The sequence below is a fragment of the Phallusia mammillata genome, chromosome 4, assembly GCF_965637545.1.
Source record: "Phallusia mammillata chromosome 4, kaPhaMamm4.hap1.1, whole genome shotgun sequence".
Taxonomy (NCBI): Eukaryota; Metazoa; Chordata; class Ascidiacea; order Phlebobranchia; family Ascidiidae; genus Phallusia; species Phallusia mammillata.
Window position 1 is genome coordinate 1,733,374 of NC_137255.1, and position 23,267 is coordinate 1,756,640.

General features: G+C 36.0%; 1 protein-coding gene and 2 long non-coding RNA genes across 3 annotated transcripts; 1 reads left to right on the top strand and 2 right to left on the bottom strand.

The window, feature by feature from the left end:
• Positions 1 to 3,744: 3,744 nt before the first annotated feature.
• LOC145224404 (uncharacterized) lies at positions 3,745 to 23,155 on the bottom strand. The gene is made up of 9 exons (XR_013859640.1): positions 23,065 to 23,155; positions 22,539 to 22,692; positions 22,100 to 22,171; positions 19,376 to 19,528; positions 6,786 to 6,938; positions 6,425 to 6,505; positions 5,801 to 5,923; positions 4,891 to 5,142; positions 3,745 to 4,090 (listed from the first exon to the last, which is right to left on the bottom strand). It is a non-coding gene; the product is annotated as an uncharacterized LOC145224404 (long non-coding RNA).
• LOC145222371 (uncharacterized) lies at positions 9,678 to 15,223 on the top strand. The gene is made up of 11 exons (XM_080088477.1): positions 9,678 to 9,689; positions 9,785 to 9,954; positions 10,027 to 10,919; positions 11,324 to 11,392; positions 11,537 to 11,608; positions 11,773 to 11,867; positions 12,666 to 12,852; positions 13,298 to 13,435; positions 13,784 to 13,936; positions 14,208 to 14,373; positions 14,842 to 15,223. Exons 1-11 carry the CDS (start codon positions 9,678 to 9,680, stop codon positions 14,948 to 14,950), a joined length of 2,064 nt encoding a protein of 687 aa, XP_079944603.1. The 3' UTR covers positions 14,951 to 15,223.
• Positions 17,667 to 18,817, bottom strand: LOC145224786 (uncharacterized). The gene is made up of 3 exons (XR_013859746.1): positions 18,662 to 18,817; positions 18,438 to 18,593; positions 17,667 to 17,903 (listed from the first exon to the last, which is right to left on the bottom strand). It is a non-coding gene; the product is annotated as an uncharacterized LOC145224786 (long non-coding RNA).
• Positions 23,156 to 23,267: the final 112 nt, after the last annotated feature.

The following is a 23,267-nucleotide window of genomic DNA, read 5'->3' on the forward strand; positions in this document are numbered from 1 at the left end:
AATATTTTTTAAAGTAAGTCAGGGTCACAATACTAAAATACAACAAAGTTGGTAAACCCAAAAATTGTTATGACATGTTATGTTTTTGACATTGTTTCGTAACCTATTTTTTCAGCAACTGTTTCATGGAATTGAATTCATATAACTATCAAACCAGATAAAAGTCAAATCGAATTGTTTGGTCACGAGGCCAAATAATTTTGAAATAGATTGTATGTTAAACTAGTCTAAACTTAAGTGCTCATACAATGCGACTGCAACACAGTTCACATTGCTACTGTTATTATAAATCTAAACCTTAAAAAAAAGGTTCCCATTTTTGTCCACGCGACCATGGTCATTTTAATTTTTTTAATCCCTGTCAAGTTAAGTCTTTGCTCTTAGAAAACACAATTAACCAGACTCTTGGTATCACAATACTGTTCAAATCTGCCCATGGTTTACAGTAGTGTCTAGAATTACATGGTTTAATTTTGTCATACTTTGCTATCTTTTTTCACACAGGTGGTTTAGCCTCAACTTTTTCCTTTAGTTTACAGTCTCTGTTGAACTACCAACATGAAAGTGTTCAGTCATAATCTGCTAATCGTGACACTAATTAGAGATACAGGTAACAAAAATTGCCTTGTTTAACGATAAAATGTGTTGTAATATTTACAAGTTTCTCACCCCCACATTACACAAAATTATGAACAGAGTTTCAGCAAAAACACTAATGTCGAGAGCATGAATCTGTTGTTTTAATACAGTAGACAAGATTATAACTAAATATCACAGCATATTCACCGTAAACAAATGCTAAACGTTGAGTTATTTGTATTGTTTCGCCAAAAAAACGAAACAACTTTTCTGACTGCGGGAAATCCCCGGTAACCAAAAGCCGATACCATAGAAATCATACTATTTCTGCAGTTTTATTTCCCCGCCTATAAAAGTATTGTTATGTACAGTTGTTTCGGTAGACGTGTCAAATCTATATAGATATTGAACTTTCTAGATATACATAAACAACAGTTATGTTCCACTGCCCCGTAAAAGAAAATATGCTTAATGTTGTTTTTCTTCTGCTTAAGTAACCTCGTAGTAGCATTGTTAATTTCAATAACAAAATCACTGGTTAAAAGTTAGAGCAGGGGTGGGCAACCTTTTTTACTGTGGGGCCAATTACACTTGTCAAAATTAGATCGCGGGCAGCACCTGTTTATAACACAAGGTGATTTTACTTCATTGCTTGCCAAGTATGCTTAAATACAAGTTTAAATATGCTTAAATACGCATTTGATTCTAGCCACATTTTGTCAGGTCGCAGAAAACTATAGCATCGGGCGCATTAATCTTTTTAAAAAATATATAATAGTTGGATTCGTTTGCCGGTACATTTGAAATCCAAGCGTCTCTGCGGGCCGCACAACCTCTAATGAAGGGCCGCAGGTTGCCATACCCCTGAGGGATTCAACCAGAGGGACTTTCCCACTAAGGAAAATTTTGTATTTTGTTGTGAGGAATTTGTGTCACAATATTAATCTCTTACAGGTTGTCTGTGTTACGTGTTATTGTTGCATTTGCCATAGGCCTATATGAGCTGTGAAAAAGAAAGTTTTCGTATAATCGATTTAGGCAGCAATAATTTCTGTTCTGAGAATTACATTAAAATGTTGATGTAAACGATGTTCTAGCAAACTAAATATGTAGGGGGGAATTCGATTTGAATATCGACTAAAAGGGTGCACAGAACAAAAAAGATTGGGAACCACTGGGTTAGAGTCATGCAGACATATGTGACTAGCTAGCCTGAGCTGACGTATTAGTTTGGCATTACAGTAACTTGATTGTTGCAACCAAGACAATTTCAAAAAAAAATGTTGATAGACCGTGGCTAAACTAAAGCTGCTAACATAAAAGACAAAGACATAGTTCAAATAAACACTAAACTTAGATGGGAGTAGGGCTGTTATCAAACAAATAATTATTATTAGATTATTTGAAATTTTTAATTATTTGAAAATTTATCAAATAATTTTTTACAGGTTTCAAATAATCAAATATTTTTTTTCTCTGCAGTAAACCTCAATATATGTGCAAAATCAATTTACTTGAACACATTGGTGACATTTTTATAAAAATACCGATACACAGAAGCACTTAAACATATGTTTTCAGCCTTATATTAATGTTCATTAACCCATTCCCCCAAAAATGTGGACAAAAAAGCATGACAATTTACTGTTCATTCCGGTATTATTTACACCCAGAAATAATTAAATTTATTCAAGCAAGTGAATAAAATGTTATAGATCACAATTCAATTCAGCAAGTATCCAAGAAAAAGCTGTTGAAATAAAGTGAAAAAAACACAAATGAAAATACATATGGTTTTGCCTGACTGCGGAGGATAACTGAAGCATGTCTCTAATTAATTATTATTTTAAACAGAAAAAAAGATGCAACCTAGATTTACTAACTAAGAGCTTACAAAATTCGTTTAGTAATTTCAACTATCCTTATTTAATAATGACTCTGAGCCTTGTGTAACTTATTTGAGATGTTCCAAACCAGGAAATGTGGGTTCGGTACATCTCTATTATGTATCAGGTATTGTAAATTATTTGATTATTTGATTTGAAAGGAAAAAAATTATTTGATTATTTGAAAAATTAAAATCCTTTATTTGATAACAGCCCTAGATGGGAGAATCTGCGTTAAGGCCCGTTTACACTATGCGTAGTGCGCTCGCTCAAACCTGCTAAGTTTGTTTGTTTCATTTTTTCTGGCTGGTTTCGCGCTTACGCATAGTGTAAACGGGCCTTAAATTTTAAATTGCACTTGTCACATGCTAATAGTTCAGTAGATTTGTGTTAAACATTTGTTGCAGCTATACTGTCCGACTTTTCTTTTCCGTTGCTTAATTCAAAACGATCTTGACTTTTACAGTAAGTTTCATAATGTTTAGCAATGATACACAACATCAATAAAGCGATGTCAGAAATGTGTTTGTTATCTTTTTGAGTTACAGATTTTGTTTTTCTGCTGATTTATGGACAATGTGGTTTTGCGTAAACGGCTGATTATTATTGAAAAAAGTCAAACAAATCAAACCGAACCTGTTTAAGTTCAACTATTTCTGGCTGTGCGATCCTCCACACCTCAGCGACGTTTTACGACACCCATGCACACGAGCTTGGTTGTAGTTTCTTGTTACGTGACGACAGATTACCTCAAAATCCGGTTGTAGTTTCTACTACTTTTGGCCCTTGCAGTACCGTCGCATCACTTGCAACACTGCCTACTTCACATAAGCATATGCGAGAACATATTCATCATCCAAATAAGAAGGACACTGCTCCATGTGCACAAGAAAATGAACAATATCAAAAAAGATAAACAAAAATTTAACACTTTAACAGCCCTATAGCGTCTGTGCTGACCCGCGATCACGACACACTCCAATATAAATCATAGTACGCCAGTACTATTGAATGCGTATTCTATGTGGAAATGCTTGTGGTCACGGTTGAATAAGCTTGTTTCGCGCACTTGTGTTGGAAGCTTGTTACGAATTCATTTGCATTTTTTCGGTATTTGACCGACCATAAAACAACACGTTTTAGGTGAACACATTTGCTATTTCATCTGAAGGTTGTAATATTTTTTTCCAAACAAGTCAGTTGCAACGCAAATACAGAGAAATATAAGTTAAATCTTTTCCATTGCATGACAGCAACTTTAAAACTAAGAAAAGCAAACTTCAAAGGGATGTATTTTATCTTTTTCAAAAAGGCACACAGCAGTTATAGACACACAAAAAATTGTCACGCAGAAGTAAATATATTAACATCATAAAATAACAGGAAATATCAACGTTGGTGATAACATAGGGTTTGTTATTTGTGTCTTTCCGGAAATATAAAAACAGATTCATATATTGTATTGTGGAAGCACATTCAGTTTGTTTTGTGATTGTTGTTCTAATGGAGATTTGTTTTTGTTGTATTTACTGTTGCCATGGAAACTCTGTCGCCCATCTCTCGTCGCTTCTGAATTGTGACGTAGTCGTTGACGTCACAAAAGCTCCGCGCAATGAAGTTATGAGCTGGTAAAAAATACGAAAACAAATTTCAGATGTTGGCTCGTTTAACTGGTTTCTCAAACTTTTGCTGTACCGTTTTTATGTTACGCCCTCTTAACACCTGGTAACTTTAATAATATCGCCTCCAGCGGCGCTGGTTCCCAGTTTAAGAACCACAAAGCAACCAGCGTGCCTGACCCATACACAGAAAAAATTAAAAACTTGATCGGGATTCGTCCCCGGGAGTGTCTTATATACTTTATAACGCCACAATACACAATTAGCGTGTTCCATATATTTGTTAGTAAGGACCACCATTTCACAGAATAAGGGTGCTGCAACACTTTTTAGTGACGCCAAATGATTTGAGTTCGCCCAATTTGCTACGAGAAGGTTGCAGTTCATCAACAAACGTAAAGATACGCTAACACACAAAGCACATCGCCTCATTAGACAAGGTAGCAGGTGGTGATCGCGATTTAAAGTTGAAGCAGCGTCAAACTGCTCTGGCATCGTAACAACGATTTTTGACAAGAACCTATCAGTCTTACGAGGCTTGTAGAATAAAAAGCGTTTACATAACGTGCTTGCGAAAATTATTACCAAAAATGTTGTAGCAAAAACCGGTGTGTAGCCGTGTGTTCGTGAACTAATGTTAGTGGGTAAAAATCGAAAATAAAAAACGCTTGCAAAAAAGTTGGCCCTCGTCAAAAAGTTTAGATAACCCTGATTTAATGTAAACGCAGACTTTGTGTGACGTAATAAGCAACTTGTCCCGTGTGTAAACAACATTCTGCCTATATATCAGTTTGAAAATATCTCACCGTGAAGTAAGCATCAGCCGGCATTAGTTTGATCTGAGCGTCACACCAAGCCACAAACCGATTCTGTGTGTTCTGTTGTTGTTGTTGTTGGGACAAAACCATCACGCTGTTGTTCTCAGCATTTCCACCCACGTCACCAACTCTCTTCTTGCCACGCACGTGTCCACGGTTTAAAACACACAAGTGCTTTTACGAAATCACAAATATACAATCCGCTAGCTGACACAAGTGATGCTCACAAATTGTGCTGTCCTGGGATTTGAAATTAAAAAAATAAACGTTTGTTGGCAAAATCGAGAACAATAGAAGATTAAAGCCGTCAAAGTTAAACAAGTAACAAAAATAGGCACCTTTATATCCAGCGTATTTCTAATGAACGAAACAGGCTATAAATAAATTAAGCGTGTGGTAAATAAAACTGTGATGTGGAGAGTCAATTTTGATTCCCACCACTAAGTCTGTGTCCAAGTTAAGTTGAGTCAAGCTTTACATTATAATATCCGCATTATTTGTTAAGAATGGATGGCGCCAGTAGCTGAATAGTCTATCACAGTTTTGATGCTCGATGATCGATCAACAATTATAGCTGAACATCATATCAGTGATGAGTGGATTAAGCCTTTCATGGATAAGCACGGTAGTGTTGCGATATTTTATTTCATAGAAGACGACGTAGTACTAACTGGAAAAATCAGATACTGTGGTCCATTTAAATACTAAGACACCATTTTAAAGATGGCTATAAACAGTATCCATGTTCCCCCTTTTCCTTGATGCCCTAAACACGTGATTAGTTTGCCTAACAGTTAATTCAGCCCCGATAGCAGTGATGAGCGAAGACAAACAAGGTTTGCGAAAATCAGTAAACGCTTTCTCCCACTGAACAGGAAGTCACTGCATAAAAACTTACATCAATTTGATGTTGTAGCGTTGCTATGGAAACTATTATGTACAAATTCTCGAACATTTGTTGTCGCTTCTATAAGTTGTGACGTCATCTTCAACTCGCGCGAAAAAGCGACGAAGTTTAGAACTGGAGAAAAATACGTATTTGAATATTAGTGGAGATAAATTAAATCCGCTAGACGGCGCACCGAGCTAGAGGTTAACATCGGGTCTTGGGTTTGAGATTAGAAAGTTTATTTGAGATAGAAAGATTAGAAAGGACATGGATGGCCAATATTTTATCCCCATGCACCACACAAACAAACCCCCGCATTTAGCACCGAAAACTATAAATGAACATATTTGGTGTCGGCGGATATAATTGATAAGTAATATTGTGTGAACAGATGTAAGTTGTAATGGAAGGGATTTAATATCAAATACAAGACGTACATGGTTTAATTTGGTGTCATTTTACAAGATTTTTTTTAGTTTGCTCTATTTGCGGATATAATTACGTCACTAGTTGTTACGCAATGCATCAATATTGAGAACAAAAAGCGCTGATTTTAAATAAGACCGTTCTAGCCAGGAAAATCCAACATATGTCTGTTGTGCACATTCAAATTAACAGTAACTAAACTCAAACCTTTCCATTAGCGCCCAGAGATGTTTGGTTAAACATAATTGTTGTTTTGTTGGAAGGTGTGACTTTCACAAACTGCCTCCACTGCAAAGACAAAGAGATAAAGATTTAAACAGGATCGTTATTTCATAAGTTTTTTGATTTTATGTTAACGCAGCGTCTTGTCAAATCACTCCGTTACTGAAGAAATGCTTACAATAAACTTTTTATTGCGTTCTAAATTTGTCTTACAAAACTGCGATTCCCTTCACGTGGCAAAAAGACTGGATTTAAAAAAAAGCCCAGTTATGACTTTTAGCTTTGTCACTTTATATACAAACAACAGTCGCTTTAAAATGTGGCTCGGTGGTCGATATTTAATCACCTGATTCAGAATTTGTGCCATTATCTGCTTTCTGGCTTCCTCCATTCGATCTCAAAGAGTGATATTAGCGGGGTTGAACGTTGTGGGCAGGCCGTGCTTCACTGCGATTCCGCAAACTGGACGTTGCTGCTGTTGTTGTGTCACCCGCATGTGCTGTACGTATAGTGAGGATTTGTTTTAGTTTGTCCGAAATAACAGGTGTTAAATGTGCAAATAACTGGTGTATTACATCACAAAGCACTAAACATCAATTATTACTTGCTATGACGTCATACACGCGTGACGTCGTGTTACGCTGTTACATCGAACTTCTGTTCTACAGAAATGGCGTCGTTTTTGTTGCAAGTAATTGACAAGAATGTTGCAACGTAAGCAACACATTAATATCAGACTGCAAGTGACACATATCTCGCATGTTTTACTATTTAAACAAAAGGGCAAATCAACGCCCTGTTTCTTTTAACTTTCAAAATAGCAGTTAGTCGGGCATATTCATGACACCGTGTCGCTAGGTGACACTAACAAGTCGTTGTCATGTCTTTTATTTGGTGGCGGCAATTGAACAATTGAATAGACGGGTTTACAATTACCGGCGCCGACAGCGTGTTATTTGATATTGGTCTGCTTGGGAACCCATTGTTCGGGCCCCATTGTGAAGATTCGCTTCATTCTTTTGCTGCCAGACGAACCAAACTAAAAGTGGTTAGCACTGAATGCGACTTAAGTGCTTTTACATGACTCCACTATTCAATGAATTTTATAATGGGAAAATGTGTTGACCGACCAATTAGTTATGTCAGTTTACTATTAAAAGTAAATTTACAAAGAAGGTTAAAATTGTGAGTTTTTTAAATCCCAACTCTTTCACTAAAAATCCATTTTATGCCTGACAAACACACTTCAAGTTTTACTTGAGAAAACTGTGTTGGTCCACTGATTTTATTAAAGTAAATTAGTAACTAAAATAATGTTTAAAAAATCAGATTTGTATATCAAACCTCCATCAAAAAAATGTTGGCTTTTCTACATACATGTTTTTTAAGGAAAGTGACTAATTGAACTGATCTGTCAACTACCCATTTTGTGAACTATGTAGTATAGAAACTGTAGTGTTAAGTGAAGTTGTGTGGAATTAAAAAGAATAAATAAAACCACAAATTTAAAAATGTATCACTATTGGCAAATAATAGGCTCTTATTAACACCAAAATATTTCTACAACAAAAATTTGCACAGCACACAAAATCAATATCTATTGAAGAATATTCAAACCTTTCAAATGAAAAAAACCAAAAACTGATGAAATATTGCAAGTTGTGGTCTTCATACAGGTTTCAGACAGCAGCTTAACTGACAACTGTAAATTGATGTAAGGTTTAACTTAAATAAGTTGATAAAATGTGGAAATTGTTTTTGTGACATTGCAACGATACATTCAGAAACCATTCAGGAGTTTATGATCATTAGCTTAGAAAATTATCAATCACTACAGTTTTGAAATTGAGATTTGGAAGTTACTGATATAACTGTATGTCACTAACCGTCCATCACAAAGTTTTATTTCGTCCAATGTCAAATAAACTGTGCAAAACTTACAATATTAATTGCATGATTTTGTGAGATGAAAACATTCCAAATACAGTTTACTGGAAAGAAACTAACAAATATTTAATGTTATAGCCAACAACAATCCCATTACAAAAAAATCTTTTTATACTGACTATAATTTGCAGACATGAAAAAGTTAATCAACAATTGCCAAAAAAGATTTCAAAAAACTGCTTATAATAGTTTTTGAGAAATGCAAGTTAGTACTTTATGACATTAATCTGTGCAAACATACAAATTAGTTTTACTTTCATTGTTTTAGTAAAGTGATTTAATGTGGCCGTTTTTTTAACATTAAAGCTGAACTTGATACAAACATTAATGAAAAAGTCCATAAAAGTCCCTTTATAATTGGGCCGAAATTATTTTGCCTTAAGACCGAGTATTAGGTTTCGGCCTGAATCTGTTGAGGCAGGTTCAGTGTATCACTATTCGTTTTTTAACCACAAGTTTTATAATAATCAGTTTGAGGTAATAATATTTCTAAATCTTGCCTTTCATGCTGTGATATACATCCAATGCAACATATATATTTAAAAACCAACAAATTTTACAAATGTAAAGTCCTCAATACACATGCATTAAACATATTGTGTTGGTTAACTTACTTAAAACTCGATGAAATCCAGTGAATTTAGAACTTTAGTCGATTTTCTTAAAATATATGACGGTGAGATGCAGTAGGAAATTTGTAATAATTTCTTGCGACTTCTTAAACTAAAAACAACAAAAACTCATTTTCCGACAAACCGAAAGTATTACAACTTTGACCTAACCGTTTGAGGCCACAACAAAAACAAAACATCCAACCATAAATAACTTAATTCATGATCCAACAGAAACCACTTGCAACAATCACAAAAATATTTTTTTACAATTTTATGCACTTAACCTAAGTTTGTGCAAAGTAACTTTTGTAATGCAAGTCAATTAGTAAAATACATCGTTCGTACATCGCTAATGATATTTTGTTTCATTTTACTTTCAACTACAAATAACTTTTCATTTAAAAGATGAAGACAAAAAATGATGTAACACTTCATCTTAATACAACATAAATATTTTAACAGTATTGTCTGAAAAAATAAGATTTATCTCTGCTGACTTTCATCAAAAAGAATAATGTCGTTACCTAGCAACGATACTGTACGCTTCGTTAAGCTCATGTCCGTTGCTCTTCGAAGTTCGAAGGACACAAAAGTCGCAAAATAGCAAGTTCTCTCAGGATGCCTGTTGGATCAAAATGACGTGAGAAGCTAGAACACCATTTGCTAAAGCGGAAACCATGTCGGATGTTGTAAGTTATTTGTCACTTATTAACAAATAATTTTTTTTAAATTAATAAAATTATGAATTCTTCGCTCAAACTGAACTTTTAAACTTATGATTTAGTTGCGGGATTATGAAGCCCACAAAATCTTATGCGACATTCAACGGGCAGAAGTTGGCCATGGAGGCTTTGGACAAGTTATTGTTGGAAAACATGAATTTGCTGGATATGTTGCAATTAAGTATTTTCCTGTAAATGGTGGTGAACGAGAACAAAGGACAATAAAGAAAATGTAAATTTCAGTTAAATAAGCAGCTGAAACCATAAAATAAGAAAGATTTTAAATGTTCCTGTTGTTTTTAAGGGTACATCGTGAATATGACATGCTGCTTCGATCTCGTCATGAAAACATAGCCGATGTTTTTGGACTTACAAAATGGCGTGGAGCCATTGCGATCGTAATGAGATATTATGAAGCCGGGAACTTAAGATGTCTGCTACTAGACACAGACATTCCACTTGGCATGTCTCTTGTGCTTCGACTGGCACAAGAAATATCAGATGGGATTACATACATTCACAACTGTGGAGCAGACAAACGCTTAATTCATGGAGATATGAAACCAGAAAACATTCTCCTGACAGCTGATTTGCATGTCAAGATTGCAGACTTTGGTTGTGCTAAGTTGGCCAGTTTTACTGGATCAACCACCAACCAAAATCCGCAAGAAACACAAGCAATGACATTGTACTATGCAGCCCCAGAAAAGTTTCGGGGTGCGATACCAAAGAAAGAGCAAGATGTGTTCAGTTGTGCTATAGTTTTTTATGAAATGTTGTTTCGTATTTTACCATATCCATCAGAGAAGATATTTTGGGAGATGCTACGAAATGTGATTCGCCCAAACTGTGATGCAATCCAGGAAATGAAAAACAGATGCAGTGACAATGACAGAGATATAGTTCAAGTGATTGAGAGAATGATGACCAAATGCTGGGAGCAAAACCCAACCCAACGTCCCAACATGCTGGAAGTTCGAGATGAATTCCAACAACATCTTGCCACACAAGACCCAGCAGTGATTTTACGACAAGTGACCGATGCTGTCGAGGAAATGGAAATTAGGCATCCTGCAGCTGAACACAATCCAACTGTTCCACTTCACCAGCTAAATCCTGTTACTGGAGCGTTTCACAGTGAAAGCATCCAACCACCTCAAGCTCAGCCGGGGGAACCTCGACTGGAGCCCCCTAACAGTAAATATACATATATGTTGATCACTGTTATTAATGCCGAATGTGTCGCACTTTTACAGTTGTTGGATGTAGTAGAAGGAAAGCATGTCTAACTGCTTGGTCCCTATTATCTTGCTTACCAAGTAACTTTGATATCTTTGTGTATATACTTTTGAAATGAAATTTGGGGTTGAAACTTGCAAACATGACCCATCAAACTGTTAAAGGGTTTTTGTTCTTTATTTTTTAACTGCAGCTCCATCAGTTACCGAGCTAGGTTTGAATTTGGATTATTAAACATAAAACTTGACATTGCATATCGTATGTCAAAACTTTCATGAAAAAGTAAAATGCCTAATTAAAGTTATGTAGTGCAAGTGGAATGTTTATATAATCAAAGAAAACTCCATAATTTTTATTTGTAGCACATCAGAACATCCAATCAACTCCAGTTCAGCCACAAGTAAATCCACCAGTTCATTTACAACATCAAGGTAAATATAAACTAGCTTAAGAAGTGAAAGCCCAAACTTCATTGTGTGAAAATGAATATTTCATCTACATACATGCTGGTAACTTGACCTATAAAGAAATGCGATTTCTATGTTTACCCTCACTTATATTTACTTTGTGTACAGAGGGGAGTCCATCAGCTGAACCAGCTTCCAACCAGTCAAACATCACTCCCCAAAAAACTGAGGAAAATAAAGGTAAAAAGGCATTGTACGGATATAAACCTTAAATATACAAACAAACTTCCACAAACTGTGCTGTTCACAACTAATTTTATGTAAATGATATTTTTCTTGCCATGTTGGTATAAATTCTGTGTCTTTACTAGTAAAACTCAAGAAATATTGAAAATATGTTTCAGAGGAATTTGTAGTTATTGGTGGAGGTGGATATGATGGTTCAGATAGAGATTGTGTGAGGTATGATGTCACAACTAAACAACATCAACATTTACCAGTGAGTTTAAAAAGTTTAAAGTTTCTATAATTTGCCAATATTTACAATTACAAACACATAGTGAAATATTTGCATTGATCAAAGCAGGGAGGCGAACCGCTTGTCATATGGGTTCAGGTTCACTTCGGGGTCGCTTCGGGTTTGGGTTCTGTTCAGGTTTTTAAAAATGTATATTTTCGGGTTCGGGTTTTGTTCCAGTTTGGTCAAATTATCTGGTCCAAACCGGTTTGCGGTTTTTAAACCAGTTCAAATTTTCATTCGATTCTGTTCAATTCTACCCATCCTGTACCTGGCCTTATCAAACTCCAAAAACAATTTGACCGTAAACTGTTATTTTTGACACGCTCTGTAAGTGTTATCTCACATACTCTTCAGTGCGCTGTTTTGAAAAAATCACGTTCCAGTTAGGGTCCAACGCCAAAGAAAATATTAGGTTCAACTCCGGTTCGGGTTTTTAGAAAATCGTACTTAGTGGTTTGGGTTCGGTCCAGGTTTAATGAAATAAACTGCTCAAACTGGTTCATGGGGATGGGTTCAGTTCCGGTTTAAATCCCTGGATCAAAGTGTAACTTGCATGTGTTTTAATTCGGATGATGTAATGTATTTGAGGTACAGTTAAAATTTGTCAAAGATCCATTGTTTTCTAGCATAGTTTGTAAACAATAACTCATTATCAAACAAACAATGTGTCTTTGTTGGATTTAAACAATGCATAAAAGTGAATGAATGTACCTTCTATGTGTGAGCAGCTACTCAACTTTTGTGTCAAATTATTTTGCTTCAATTAAAACTTTGCAGAAACTAAACAAACCAAGATTTGGGTTGACCTCAGTAAAAGTTGGAGACAAACTTTATGCATTTGGTGGTAGTGATGAAACTGCAATAAAAAGTTGTGAAATGTTGAATTTGGCAACAAACGGACCATGGGAAATTATGCATGATATGTTGGAAGCTCGATGCAATGCTGCATCAGCAGTTATTGGAGGTAAGTGGATTGGGGCCAACACAACAAACTAAAACTTATATTGTATGTAACAAGAAATGTTTGGTGAGGAGTAATTTGATTTATTCGCAAAAATATTTAAATGCATACATATGCAAACTGTCAATGATCGGTCAAAGTCTAGAGTACATACATTTGTAAAATTCAGGTGATCTGAAACTGATCTAGAAAAAATAAATGAATTCCTACTTGTTAAATAAAATGCAACAACAACTATTTGCATATGAAACCATTTATTTTCTACCTGCAAAAAAACTATGGTTTAAAAGTGGTGCAATGGAAATATGTGCTAACCACCCTTCTATTATATGAAAGACATTTTCTATTTTTGTAGACAAAATCTCATACCATTTAACCTAGAAGACATCTTAGTAAAAAAAAACATTGTTGAACTTGTTTCAAGTTGTAAAAAAAACATTTGTTTTAGACAATATTTATTTGACTGGTGGAGAGAATACTGGGGACCTTTCATCATGTGAGGTTTATAATGTGAACAGGAACGAGGGGAGTCGGATTCATGACATGATAAAGAAAAGATCAAGCCATGGAATTTGTACAATTGAGAGTAAGAAAGCTGTTTTGCTGCAAAGCAAACAATAACTTAACTAGCAGATAAAGTCAAGACAAACGTACATGGTTTAAGATTCAAATCAAACTCTTTAACAAGCAATTCATATAAAATGGGAAGTTATTTTTAACAAATTGGCACGCAGGCCCTCAAAAGCCAAACAGAAGTAGAGGTTTTGTACACAGTCTGAAAAATTCTGATACCATATTTTAAAAAGTGGACAGCATAATTTTTAGTGCCAAACATTTTTACAAAATCATTAATGTGAACTCATTAATGTTAATCTGTTTAATGCATTAATTAATCTGCATGACATCACAGTATTTCACACAAACCTGTTTGCAGATTCACTTTATTGTGTTGGTGGGGGATGGAATGACAACACCTGTGAACATCTTGATGTGAGAAGTGGGAAGTGGAACTTAATTCCCCCACTGAATCATGATGTGACACGGGGTTTATCTTGTGTTGCATTGAATGGAAAGATTTATGTGACAGGTAATCATGTGCAAATACTTCATGCAAAATATCAAGCAATCAACATTGCTTAAACACTGGACTAAACTTACTTACTAAGTCAGTCTAATTTCAACTATTCTAAACTTTGCTTCTTTAATGTTTAAAAAACTTTTCGGACACAACAAAGTTAAACTATTTAGTTGTATCAAAATCATGAAGCATTCATTTCCTGCTGCCTGCGATTATGCAGTTTCAGTTATTTTATGAAATTGTACTAAAGTGTGATAAAAACCAAATGAATTGTATACAGGAGGACAGTCACTATTGTTATTTTCATCATCATCACAACATGAATGTTATGATCCAACTTTACAAAAATGGAGTAGACTAGCACCAATGAACACTGGACGTGCATGGCATGGAGCTTGTGTGATGAACCGAAAGATTTATGTTGCTGGTGGAAGCAAATCACCTGGGTAAGTGTAGCGTGAGACATGTAAATGTTTCTGTATATAGGTCAGGATCGCCAGACCAGTCCGGCAAGTTCCTGCCCATCTGACACCAGCTTTGAACCCCGAACCCTATTCCCTACCTCACTAACTCCATCAAGTGGCCAGTGGATTTGTTTTGGTCCCAACAACATCGTTCTAGTTGTAACAGCAAAGATGTTTCGAATAACCGTTGCTTCATAATTTCCCTTTTTAATTTGCAATTGTCCAGATTATGGCGAGTTTTTCACATGATAGTACATACTGTACTATATGTGGTCTTGTCTACTAATTTGGATAATTCATGAAAATTATCTTTTGCGCTTTGTTTTCTCTTACACAAAAGTTTTCAATGTATTTTGACAGGTTTAATGTTGCTATTTTTTCTGAGTTAGTTGGCAGTGTAGAGTCTATTTGTAAGCAACCTTTTTTTTCATGACATGTTTTGTTACTAAGGTTCGAGGATGTCAGTTCAGTTGAAGTTTACGACCCCACTCAAGATTCTTGGACACATTTGTTTGACTTAGAAGAACCTGTGGCATACCACACCGTTGTAGCTTTGTAAACCATAGTGGATGACAACAAGCTTTACAACGATCACCAACAGTTGCTGGAAAACACTTCGGTGCTGTTGTAAAATACACGAAACATATATTTTATCTTCACCTACATATCTATAAGCAATCATGTAAATATTAACAATGGAAGTCTACTAGGTGGAATACATAACATTAAGTAAATTTAGGAAAATTTAAAAAACAGGCTAAATCGACCAATTGTGAAATGGAAATCAACGTTAATTACGGGAATTTCCCTACTATGACGTAGCGTATTGGGGGCGGAGGGGAGGGAGCTGATGGGGGATTTCCCCACATTGACTTACGCAACTCAGTCGAACTCATTGGTTTACGATTTACATTTCTACTTTTTACTTTACACTGTACTGTGTTCCCTGAACCTTGTTCGGTAAAATCCGCAAAATAACGCAGTTGTACAGGCTAGTACTGTATCCCATATGGCATTTGGCTAAATAACACTAGTGGCTTACAACGGCGAACCACATACCAGCATCAAAGTATACGCAAACTAATACGAAACACATTTTGTACCAAAAGTTTGTAGTCCAATACAAAGTCATCTGATTACGAGAGAAATCAAATGTTTAAAATCCGGTTATTTGCATCGGCCCTTCCTTATCTTGTCGTCTCCACACAACTGCAGACAAATAAATAAACGCATCGTGCAACAAACATGGCGAGTGTCATACGGGTTTCGAAGTCGCACTGATTCGCCGAGAATGACGTCATCACTGGCACTCCATCGTGTGACGTCATCGAACGGCGGTCTGGTTCTCACTGATGCTTCGGTTTCAATGGAGCATGTTGCAATTCCTATTATATGACATCATCGGTGGTTGCGTAGTATTTGACGTAGCGATCTTGCCGCGTAACAAAGTTGCGAACTGGTGAAAAAAATAACGAAAAAATTGAAATGTTGGCTTGTTAAGCAACAAAAGTGTTTTTTAAACTTTTTTTGTACCTCTAGATTTCAAACAATGTCTAAGTCATTATGACTTCGTGTGTCAACAGTTTATAGTTTGCGTTATCCGTTTTAAATATCAGTTTTAAAAAGACATATTCGTACGTATACGCTGTTTAATAAGTTGATTTGAGTTTTCAAGTCGAAAAATACCGAAAAAATTTGAAATGTTGGCTTGTTAAGCAACAAAAGTTTTTTTTAAACTTTTTTTGTACCTCCCTTGACTGCAGATTTATTCAGTGCCCTTTTTAATTCATACAATTGCCCCCAGTGGGCGCTGGTGCCTTGTTTTCGTACACTCTTTTGTTCGTCCCTCTGAACAGCACGTTGGTTTTAAAACGTCCCTCTTAAGCAAAAAAAAAACTTTATAATGGTTGATGCTCATACACTGGTATCATCAGTTTTTGTGCTAGCACATGGTAAACGTGTTTTATAATCATAATAGAAAATCCCCTATATGACGCAACAATAAGCGAGTTAAGACCTTTGTTAGCAAGACTGTCATTTCCAAGAATAAGGGCGCTGCAATACTTTTTAGTGACACCAAAGCATTTGCGTTTGCCCAATTTGATGCGAGAAGGTTGCAGTTTATCAGCAAACGTAAAGATACGCTAACACACAAAGCACATCGCCTCATTAGACAAGGTAGCGGGCGGTGATCGCGATTAAAAGTTGAAGCAACTTCAAGCTTCTCTGACATCGTAACAACGATTTTGACAAGAACCTGTAGGTCTTGCGAGGCTTGCAGAATAAAAAGCGTTTACATAACGTGCTTGTGTAGATTAATTAACTGTGCAAACTAAAATGATTGTTGCAAAAATCGTTGTGAAGTCGTGTGTATGCGAACTAATTTTACTGTTGAAAGTGGGAAAAAAGCTGGCCTGCTTGCGTCTTTACTTAGTTAAAGCTGGCCCTCGTCAAAAAAGTTTAGGCAACCCCGATTTAAGTGTAAACGCAGACTTTGTGTAACAAGCAACTTGGACCGTGTGTAAACAACTTTCTATCCATCTCTCAGTTTGAAAATATCAAAACAAACTCTCACCATGAAGTAAGCATCGGCCGGCATTAGTTTGATCTGAGCGTCACACCAAGCCACAAACCGATCCTGTGTGTTCTGTTGTTGTTGTTGGGACAAAACCATCACGCTGTTGTTCTCAGCATTCCCACCCCGCCACCAACTCTCTTCTTACCACGCACGCGTCTACGGATGCTCACAATTCGTGCTACATTGGAATTTAAGTTTGAAAATCAAACATTTGATCCAGCGTATTTCTGATTAACAAAACAGGCCATAAATGAATTGAACGTGTAGTAAATAACCTGGCAGCAAACATGTTATTATTATGCCTGGCAGCAATAGCTTATATAGTTTAGTAAATAAAACTGTGATGTGGAGAGTCAACTTTGATTCCCACAACTAAGTCTGTGTCCAAGTTAAGTTGAGTCAAGCTTTAGATAATATCCGCATTATTTGTTAAGAATATATGGCGCCAGTAGCTAAAAAAACTGAAAATCGCAGTTTTGATGCTCGATGATCGATCAACAATTATTGCTGAACATCATATCAGTGTTGAGTGGATTAAGCCCTTCAGAGACCCTAAGCACTGTAGTGTTGCGATATTTTAATGCATAAAAGACGAAGCAGTATTAACTGGAAAATCAGACTCTGTGGTCCATTTAAACACTATATAAATTAATGTGTTGCCCACTTTACCCTAATGCCTTGAGCACGTGATTATTTTGCCTAATGGTTAATCCAGCCCTGATAGCAGTGACGATCGAAGACAAACAAGGTTTACGAAAATCAATAAACGCTTTCTTCCACTGATCAGGAAGTCGCTGCATAAAGACTCACATAAATTTGATGTTGCAGCATTGCTTTGGAAACTATCCTCTGCATATTCTCGCACATTTCTTGCCGCTTCCATAAGTTGTGACGTAATCTTTTAATTTGCGCGTAAAAGCGACGAAGTTTGGAACTGGAGAAAAATACGGATTTAAATTTTAGTTGAGATAAATTAAATCCGCTAGACGGCGCACCGAGCTAGTCGTTAACATCGGGGTCTTGGGTTTGAGATTAGAAAGTTTAATACTGCAGGACATGGATGGCCAACATTTTATCCCCATGCGCCACACAAACCCCGCATTTAGCACATAAACTATAAATCAACATATTTGGTGTCGGCGGATATAATTGATAAGTCGGCGGATATAATTGATAATATTGTGTGAACAGATGTAAGTTGTAATAGAAGGTATTTCATATCAAATACAAGACGTACATGGTTTAATTCGGTGTCATTTTACTAGGAATTGTTATTTTCAGTTTGCTGTATTGGCGGAAAAAAATTGAGTCACTAAAATTACGTAACATTGTGAACAAAAAGCGCTGATTAGAAAAAGTCCGTTCTCTCTGTTTTAGTTTCGGATTTTTTTTTATGACTTTTAGCTTTGTCCCTCCATACAAACAACAATCGCTTTAAAGTACGCCTTGGTTGTCGATATTTCATCACCTGGTTCAGCATTTGTGACATTATCTGCTTTCTGGCTTCTTCCATTCAATCTCGATGAGTGATAGTAGCGGGGTTGGGCGTTGTGGGCAGGCCGTGCTTCACTGGAGTGATTCTGCAAACTGGACGTTGCTGTTGTTGTGGTGTCACCCGCATGTTCTGTACGTATAGTGAGAATTTGGGTTATTTAACCATACAAATGACCGGTGTATTGCGTCACAACGTACCAAACGTCCACATTACTTGCTGTGACGTCACACACGCGTGACGTTGTGTTACGCTGTTATATCGAACTTGCGTTCTACAGCAATGGCGTCGTTTTTTGTTGCTGCAACATAAGCAATATATTAATATCAGACTGCAAGTGACACATACTTCACAGAAATAAGCTGTTGCTGCCAGGCAAAGTGTCTATAGAGCTTTTCTGGCAAAAGTATTTTTTTTCCGACGTTTCGACGTCCTATACAGGTCGTCTTCATCAGAGTAAATAACACTGAATGCGACTAGAACAGTGCACGATAAACAAAGGAAAAAAAGAATGAAACGCAAGCCCGTCACAACGCAACGAAAACACCGCGCGATAACGATTGATTGGGCCTCTAATCTTTGAGCAGGTGCCTGTAGCACGCTGAAAGCATCACGTCTGTTTTGACAACGAACATCACAACAGACGTGATGCTTTCAGCATGCTACAGGCACCTGCTCAAAGATTAGAGGCCCAATCAATCGTTATCGCGCGATGTTTTCGTGATACATACTTCACATGCTTTACAAGTCAAACAAAACGCAAAGTAACGCTCAATGCTCTGTCATTTTTAACTTTCGAAATAGCAGTAGTCGGGCCTATACATGACATCGTATCGCTAGGTGGCACTAACAGGTCGTGATCATTTTCTCATGTGGTGGCGGCAACTGAACAGCAAAAAAGTAAATCAACTTACATGAATTGTGGCCACCTTTCAAACCCTCTCAGATTCGTTGATGGAAGTTTCACATTCCTTCTTTCTGTAAAATTCGTATTCACGTTTAGTCACAGAAAGATCGACGGTATCGGCCTGTCGAACGACGACTACATCGAAAACAATGGACGAAATCTACAAAAGCAAGATATGACGTTAAAGTAATGCAATATAACATCAGGTATCAAGCAAAGTGTCTTTGGTGTTACAGAAACCTAAATCGTTACACATCAAAGCATTTCAATGCTTATAATTGTGATTTGGCGACTGTTTTTGTGACATTGTGTTGCTGCGATTCGGTCACGTGGTAAAATACACTCGACTCGGCCAATGCGATAATTTGTTTTAATTTATTGGGCTTGACAACTTGTGTTAAAAACTTCCCACCTAAACCCGTTGCTTGAGTGTGAGTTTGTACAAGTTTCAACCGATACAATAGACGAGTTTACAATGTACCGGCGCCTACAGACAGCGTGTTATTTGATACTGGTCTGCTTGGGAAATCATTGTTCGGGCCCCATTGTAAAGATTCGCTTCATTGTTTTGCTGCCAGACGAACCAAACTAAAAGTGGTTAGCACTGAATGTAACCCAAGTGCTTTTACATGACTTCACTAGACCTGATTTTCTAATGGGAAAATGTGTTGACCCACCATTTAGTAAAACCAGTTTACTCTTAGAAACTAGAATAGTGGTTTTTCTATATATTGCCACTTTATATATACTACATCATATTTAACGATGTATCACATATACCATTTACTATATTTATAATGGATATATATTTGGCACCTACATTTCATTGGGTCTCTATCTTTTTCCTGGCACTTTATAACGTAATTGTTTCTGCAAGCATAATCTAATGGGTCCCCACACATGTGCATATGCGATTTGGTAACAGTAAAAATAGGGCACAATCATGGTTAGATATTTACCAATTTTACATACACATCATTTGATCTACACATATGATTGTTTTTGCAAGCAAAAACGAATAGGTCCCCACACGCATGATTATGCGGATTTATGGTAAACAAACATCCTGGTTATTTTTAGATTCCTACGGAAAAACTTAACCAACTTTAGCCTTAACCCAACTTTAAAAGTTTTGTCCGTATTCTTTTTGCATCATTATTGTCATATCATAATAAAAAAAAGTAAATAAGGATAGGAAAAACACTTTCAATTTAATCTCATGCTTTGACCTTGATATTGTCATTCAAGGTCAGTTTTTAAACACAATTTTCCAAAACTGAAAATGAGCTTGATAACTTAATAAAACGACATAGCATGGCTGTGCAAAAACAGCTAATTTTGAATCGCCAACACGACTGTCTCGTAAAACGTCCGTCTGGACGTCAAGCTGAGCACTCCCGCTGCATTCACCTGCCTTAATCGTAAACAAGTGAATTACTACTTTGAGAGTTGAGACTTCTATCTGACTGACAGTGTACACATATTGTGGACGGTAAAAGTAACTATTTGGCCGATTAAGGCAGATTTTTAAATACTAAACGAATAACCTACTGCAAACAATTGTTTGACGTTTCAGGGCATTAGGGCTTGTATTTCTAGCCTAAAACTTATTATTTTGGGGTTTAAGGGGTAAACATGGGTGAATCCAATAAAAAGTTACAAAATTCTTTAGAATACCTTACATTGCACCAACCAACAAAGCATGAAACCCTCAGATTATGTACTTGGGTTAGTACAGCCGTTTTTTTTTTTTTTTCGTTTTGGGGGCCTGTGGGTGAACCACTGGGTCGTTAGGGGTCAAACTTCAGAAGAATCAAATTTGGAACAATAACTAACATCTGTGCAAATTTGAATAAATTTAAAGGACTCTTTTTTGACCAAACGCATTTAACAAACCAGCGTTAGACAGAAACGAATATTGTGGGGTTTAGGGGTAAAAATGGGTAAATCTTTTTTTAAGGTACAAAATTCGTTGAAATACCTTATATTGCACCAAACAACAAAGCATATAACTCCTAAATGAAGTACTTTAGCAAGTATAGTCGTTTTAAAAATTTCACGTTTTGGGGGGCTGTGGGTGAACCGAGGGGTAAAAATTCACATTTTGGGGGGCTGTGGGTCAAAAAAAATATAGACCAAAACAATTTGTGTTCCCTTCAGGTGCCCATAATAACCTTTACAAAAAAAGGTAAAACACACTTTAGGTGCTTTTTTATGACTGCAGTATTTTTTCGTTTTCTTTAAATGGAATACTATGTTGAAGTATATCAGTAATCTAAAAAGGGGTTTTGTACCTCTTGCTAAAATATATTAAAGCACTGCTACATAAAGACAGTAAGTCCTTTTACAAAGCTACAGAAAGTCTAAAATGTTCAGCGAATTTTGGGGGATTTGGTATTGTTCATTTGTCACATATAAAATCACAAGTTTAAAAAAATAACCACAGCAAATTCCAATGTTATGTCCAACAGCAATCCAAGCATAATTAACATGTTGACTGCCAACTACAAGTTATCTTGTAGTTGCCGATCTAGCCAGACTTGCCAGATACGACTATACTCGTAGTAGACTTATTTGATTGTCACATGCTTAAAATGAGCTGGCGACTCGAACTAACATCGGGGATGCGTTGTGCCAACACTGAATTTAGCAAAATACTACTAAAATTAGCAAAAATGAAAAACCCCAGCACCAAATTGCAAAACAGTTTTTCAATGAGTAAATATTGTACCTTTGTTCCTCTACACTTCTTGTTTTGGCTTTAGTTTTTTTCCAGTGATCGTTTAATATGACTTTTTCTAATCTGTGATAAGATAACAAGATTTGAAAGTGGTGACTTACACTGTTGTAAAGCCAGTGTTTAGGAGTAGTTTTTTAGTCAAAATACATATTGATACAAAAAATTTACTATTTTTTTACAAGCTTTTTAATCCTGGATTAACCCAAGTCTGTATTGACTTTTCATTGAAATTAGAAAGCTTGAGGATGGTATAAAGGTGAAAAAAAAGTTTTTCATTTCATTTTATATTTTTACAGTTGCAAATATTAAACAGTTAATGTAAACATAAGTTCATATCTGGGACTGGGACAAACTCTGTTAATATAGACCCGATCTCATGGCATAGTCGTATATATTTAATAATGTGCCAGGCCTATTGTAGGTGTCATACCTAATCAAGCCAGTCCCAAGCATTCACATATGGCAAGGCACAGGCAAGAAAAATCGGTGTTGGGATTGAATCCACACCAAGTGTCTTCTTAAAACTTGTGCTCATCTGAGCTACGCAGCACCTTCACCTGTTGTGTACGCTGCAGAGGAAACAACTAAAAAGGAAGTACAAAATATTATTTAAACATTAACAATCTTACTGTTTTGACAAGCACATATTGAATACACTCATTTGGTGTACTTCCTTTTATATTGTAGGTTTAAAATTATGTCACCAACTAATCAAAGAGCTATAACAGAAGTGGCATATTATTGCATTTAAATGTTGCAACTACACATATCTTAACTTAAAACTTTACTTAAAAAAATGGAAAAAAAGGTTGCCCACTTATTTACCACCAGTTTGACAACGTCATAATATTTACAAATATACCCCTTTTATGGTGATAAATACAAAAAAGATATTTAACAATGCAAATGTAAAGTCCTCAACACATGCATTTAATGTTCTGAGTTTATTAACTTACTTAAAACTCAATGAACAACTCTTCCTACCAGCCTGAGTAACCGTCGGACAAAAGAGTTAAATCATTTTTTTGAATGCAGTGGGAAATTTACAACACCTTTTAAAATAAAAAGAACATAAACTCAATTTCCCACAGATTTAAAGTATTACAACTTTGACCCAACCGTTGGAGGCCACAACAAAAACAAAACTTACAACAGAAAC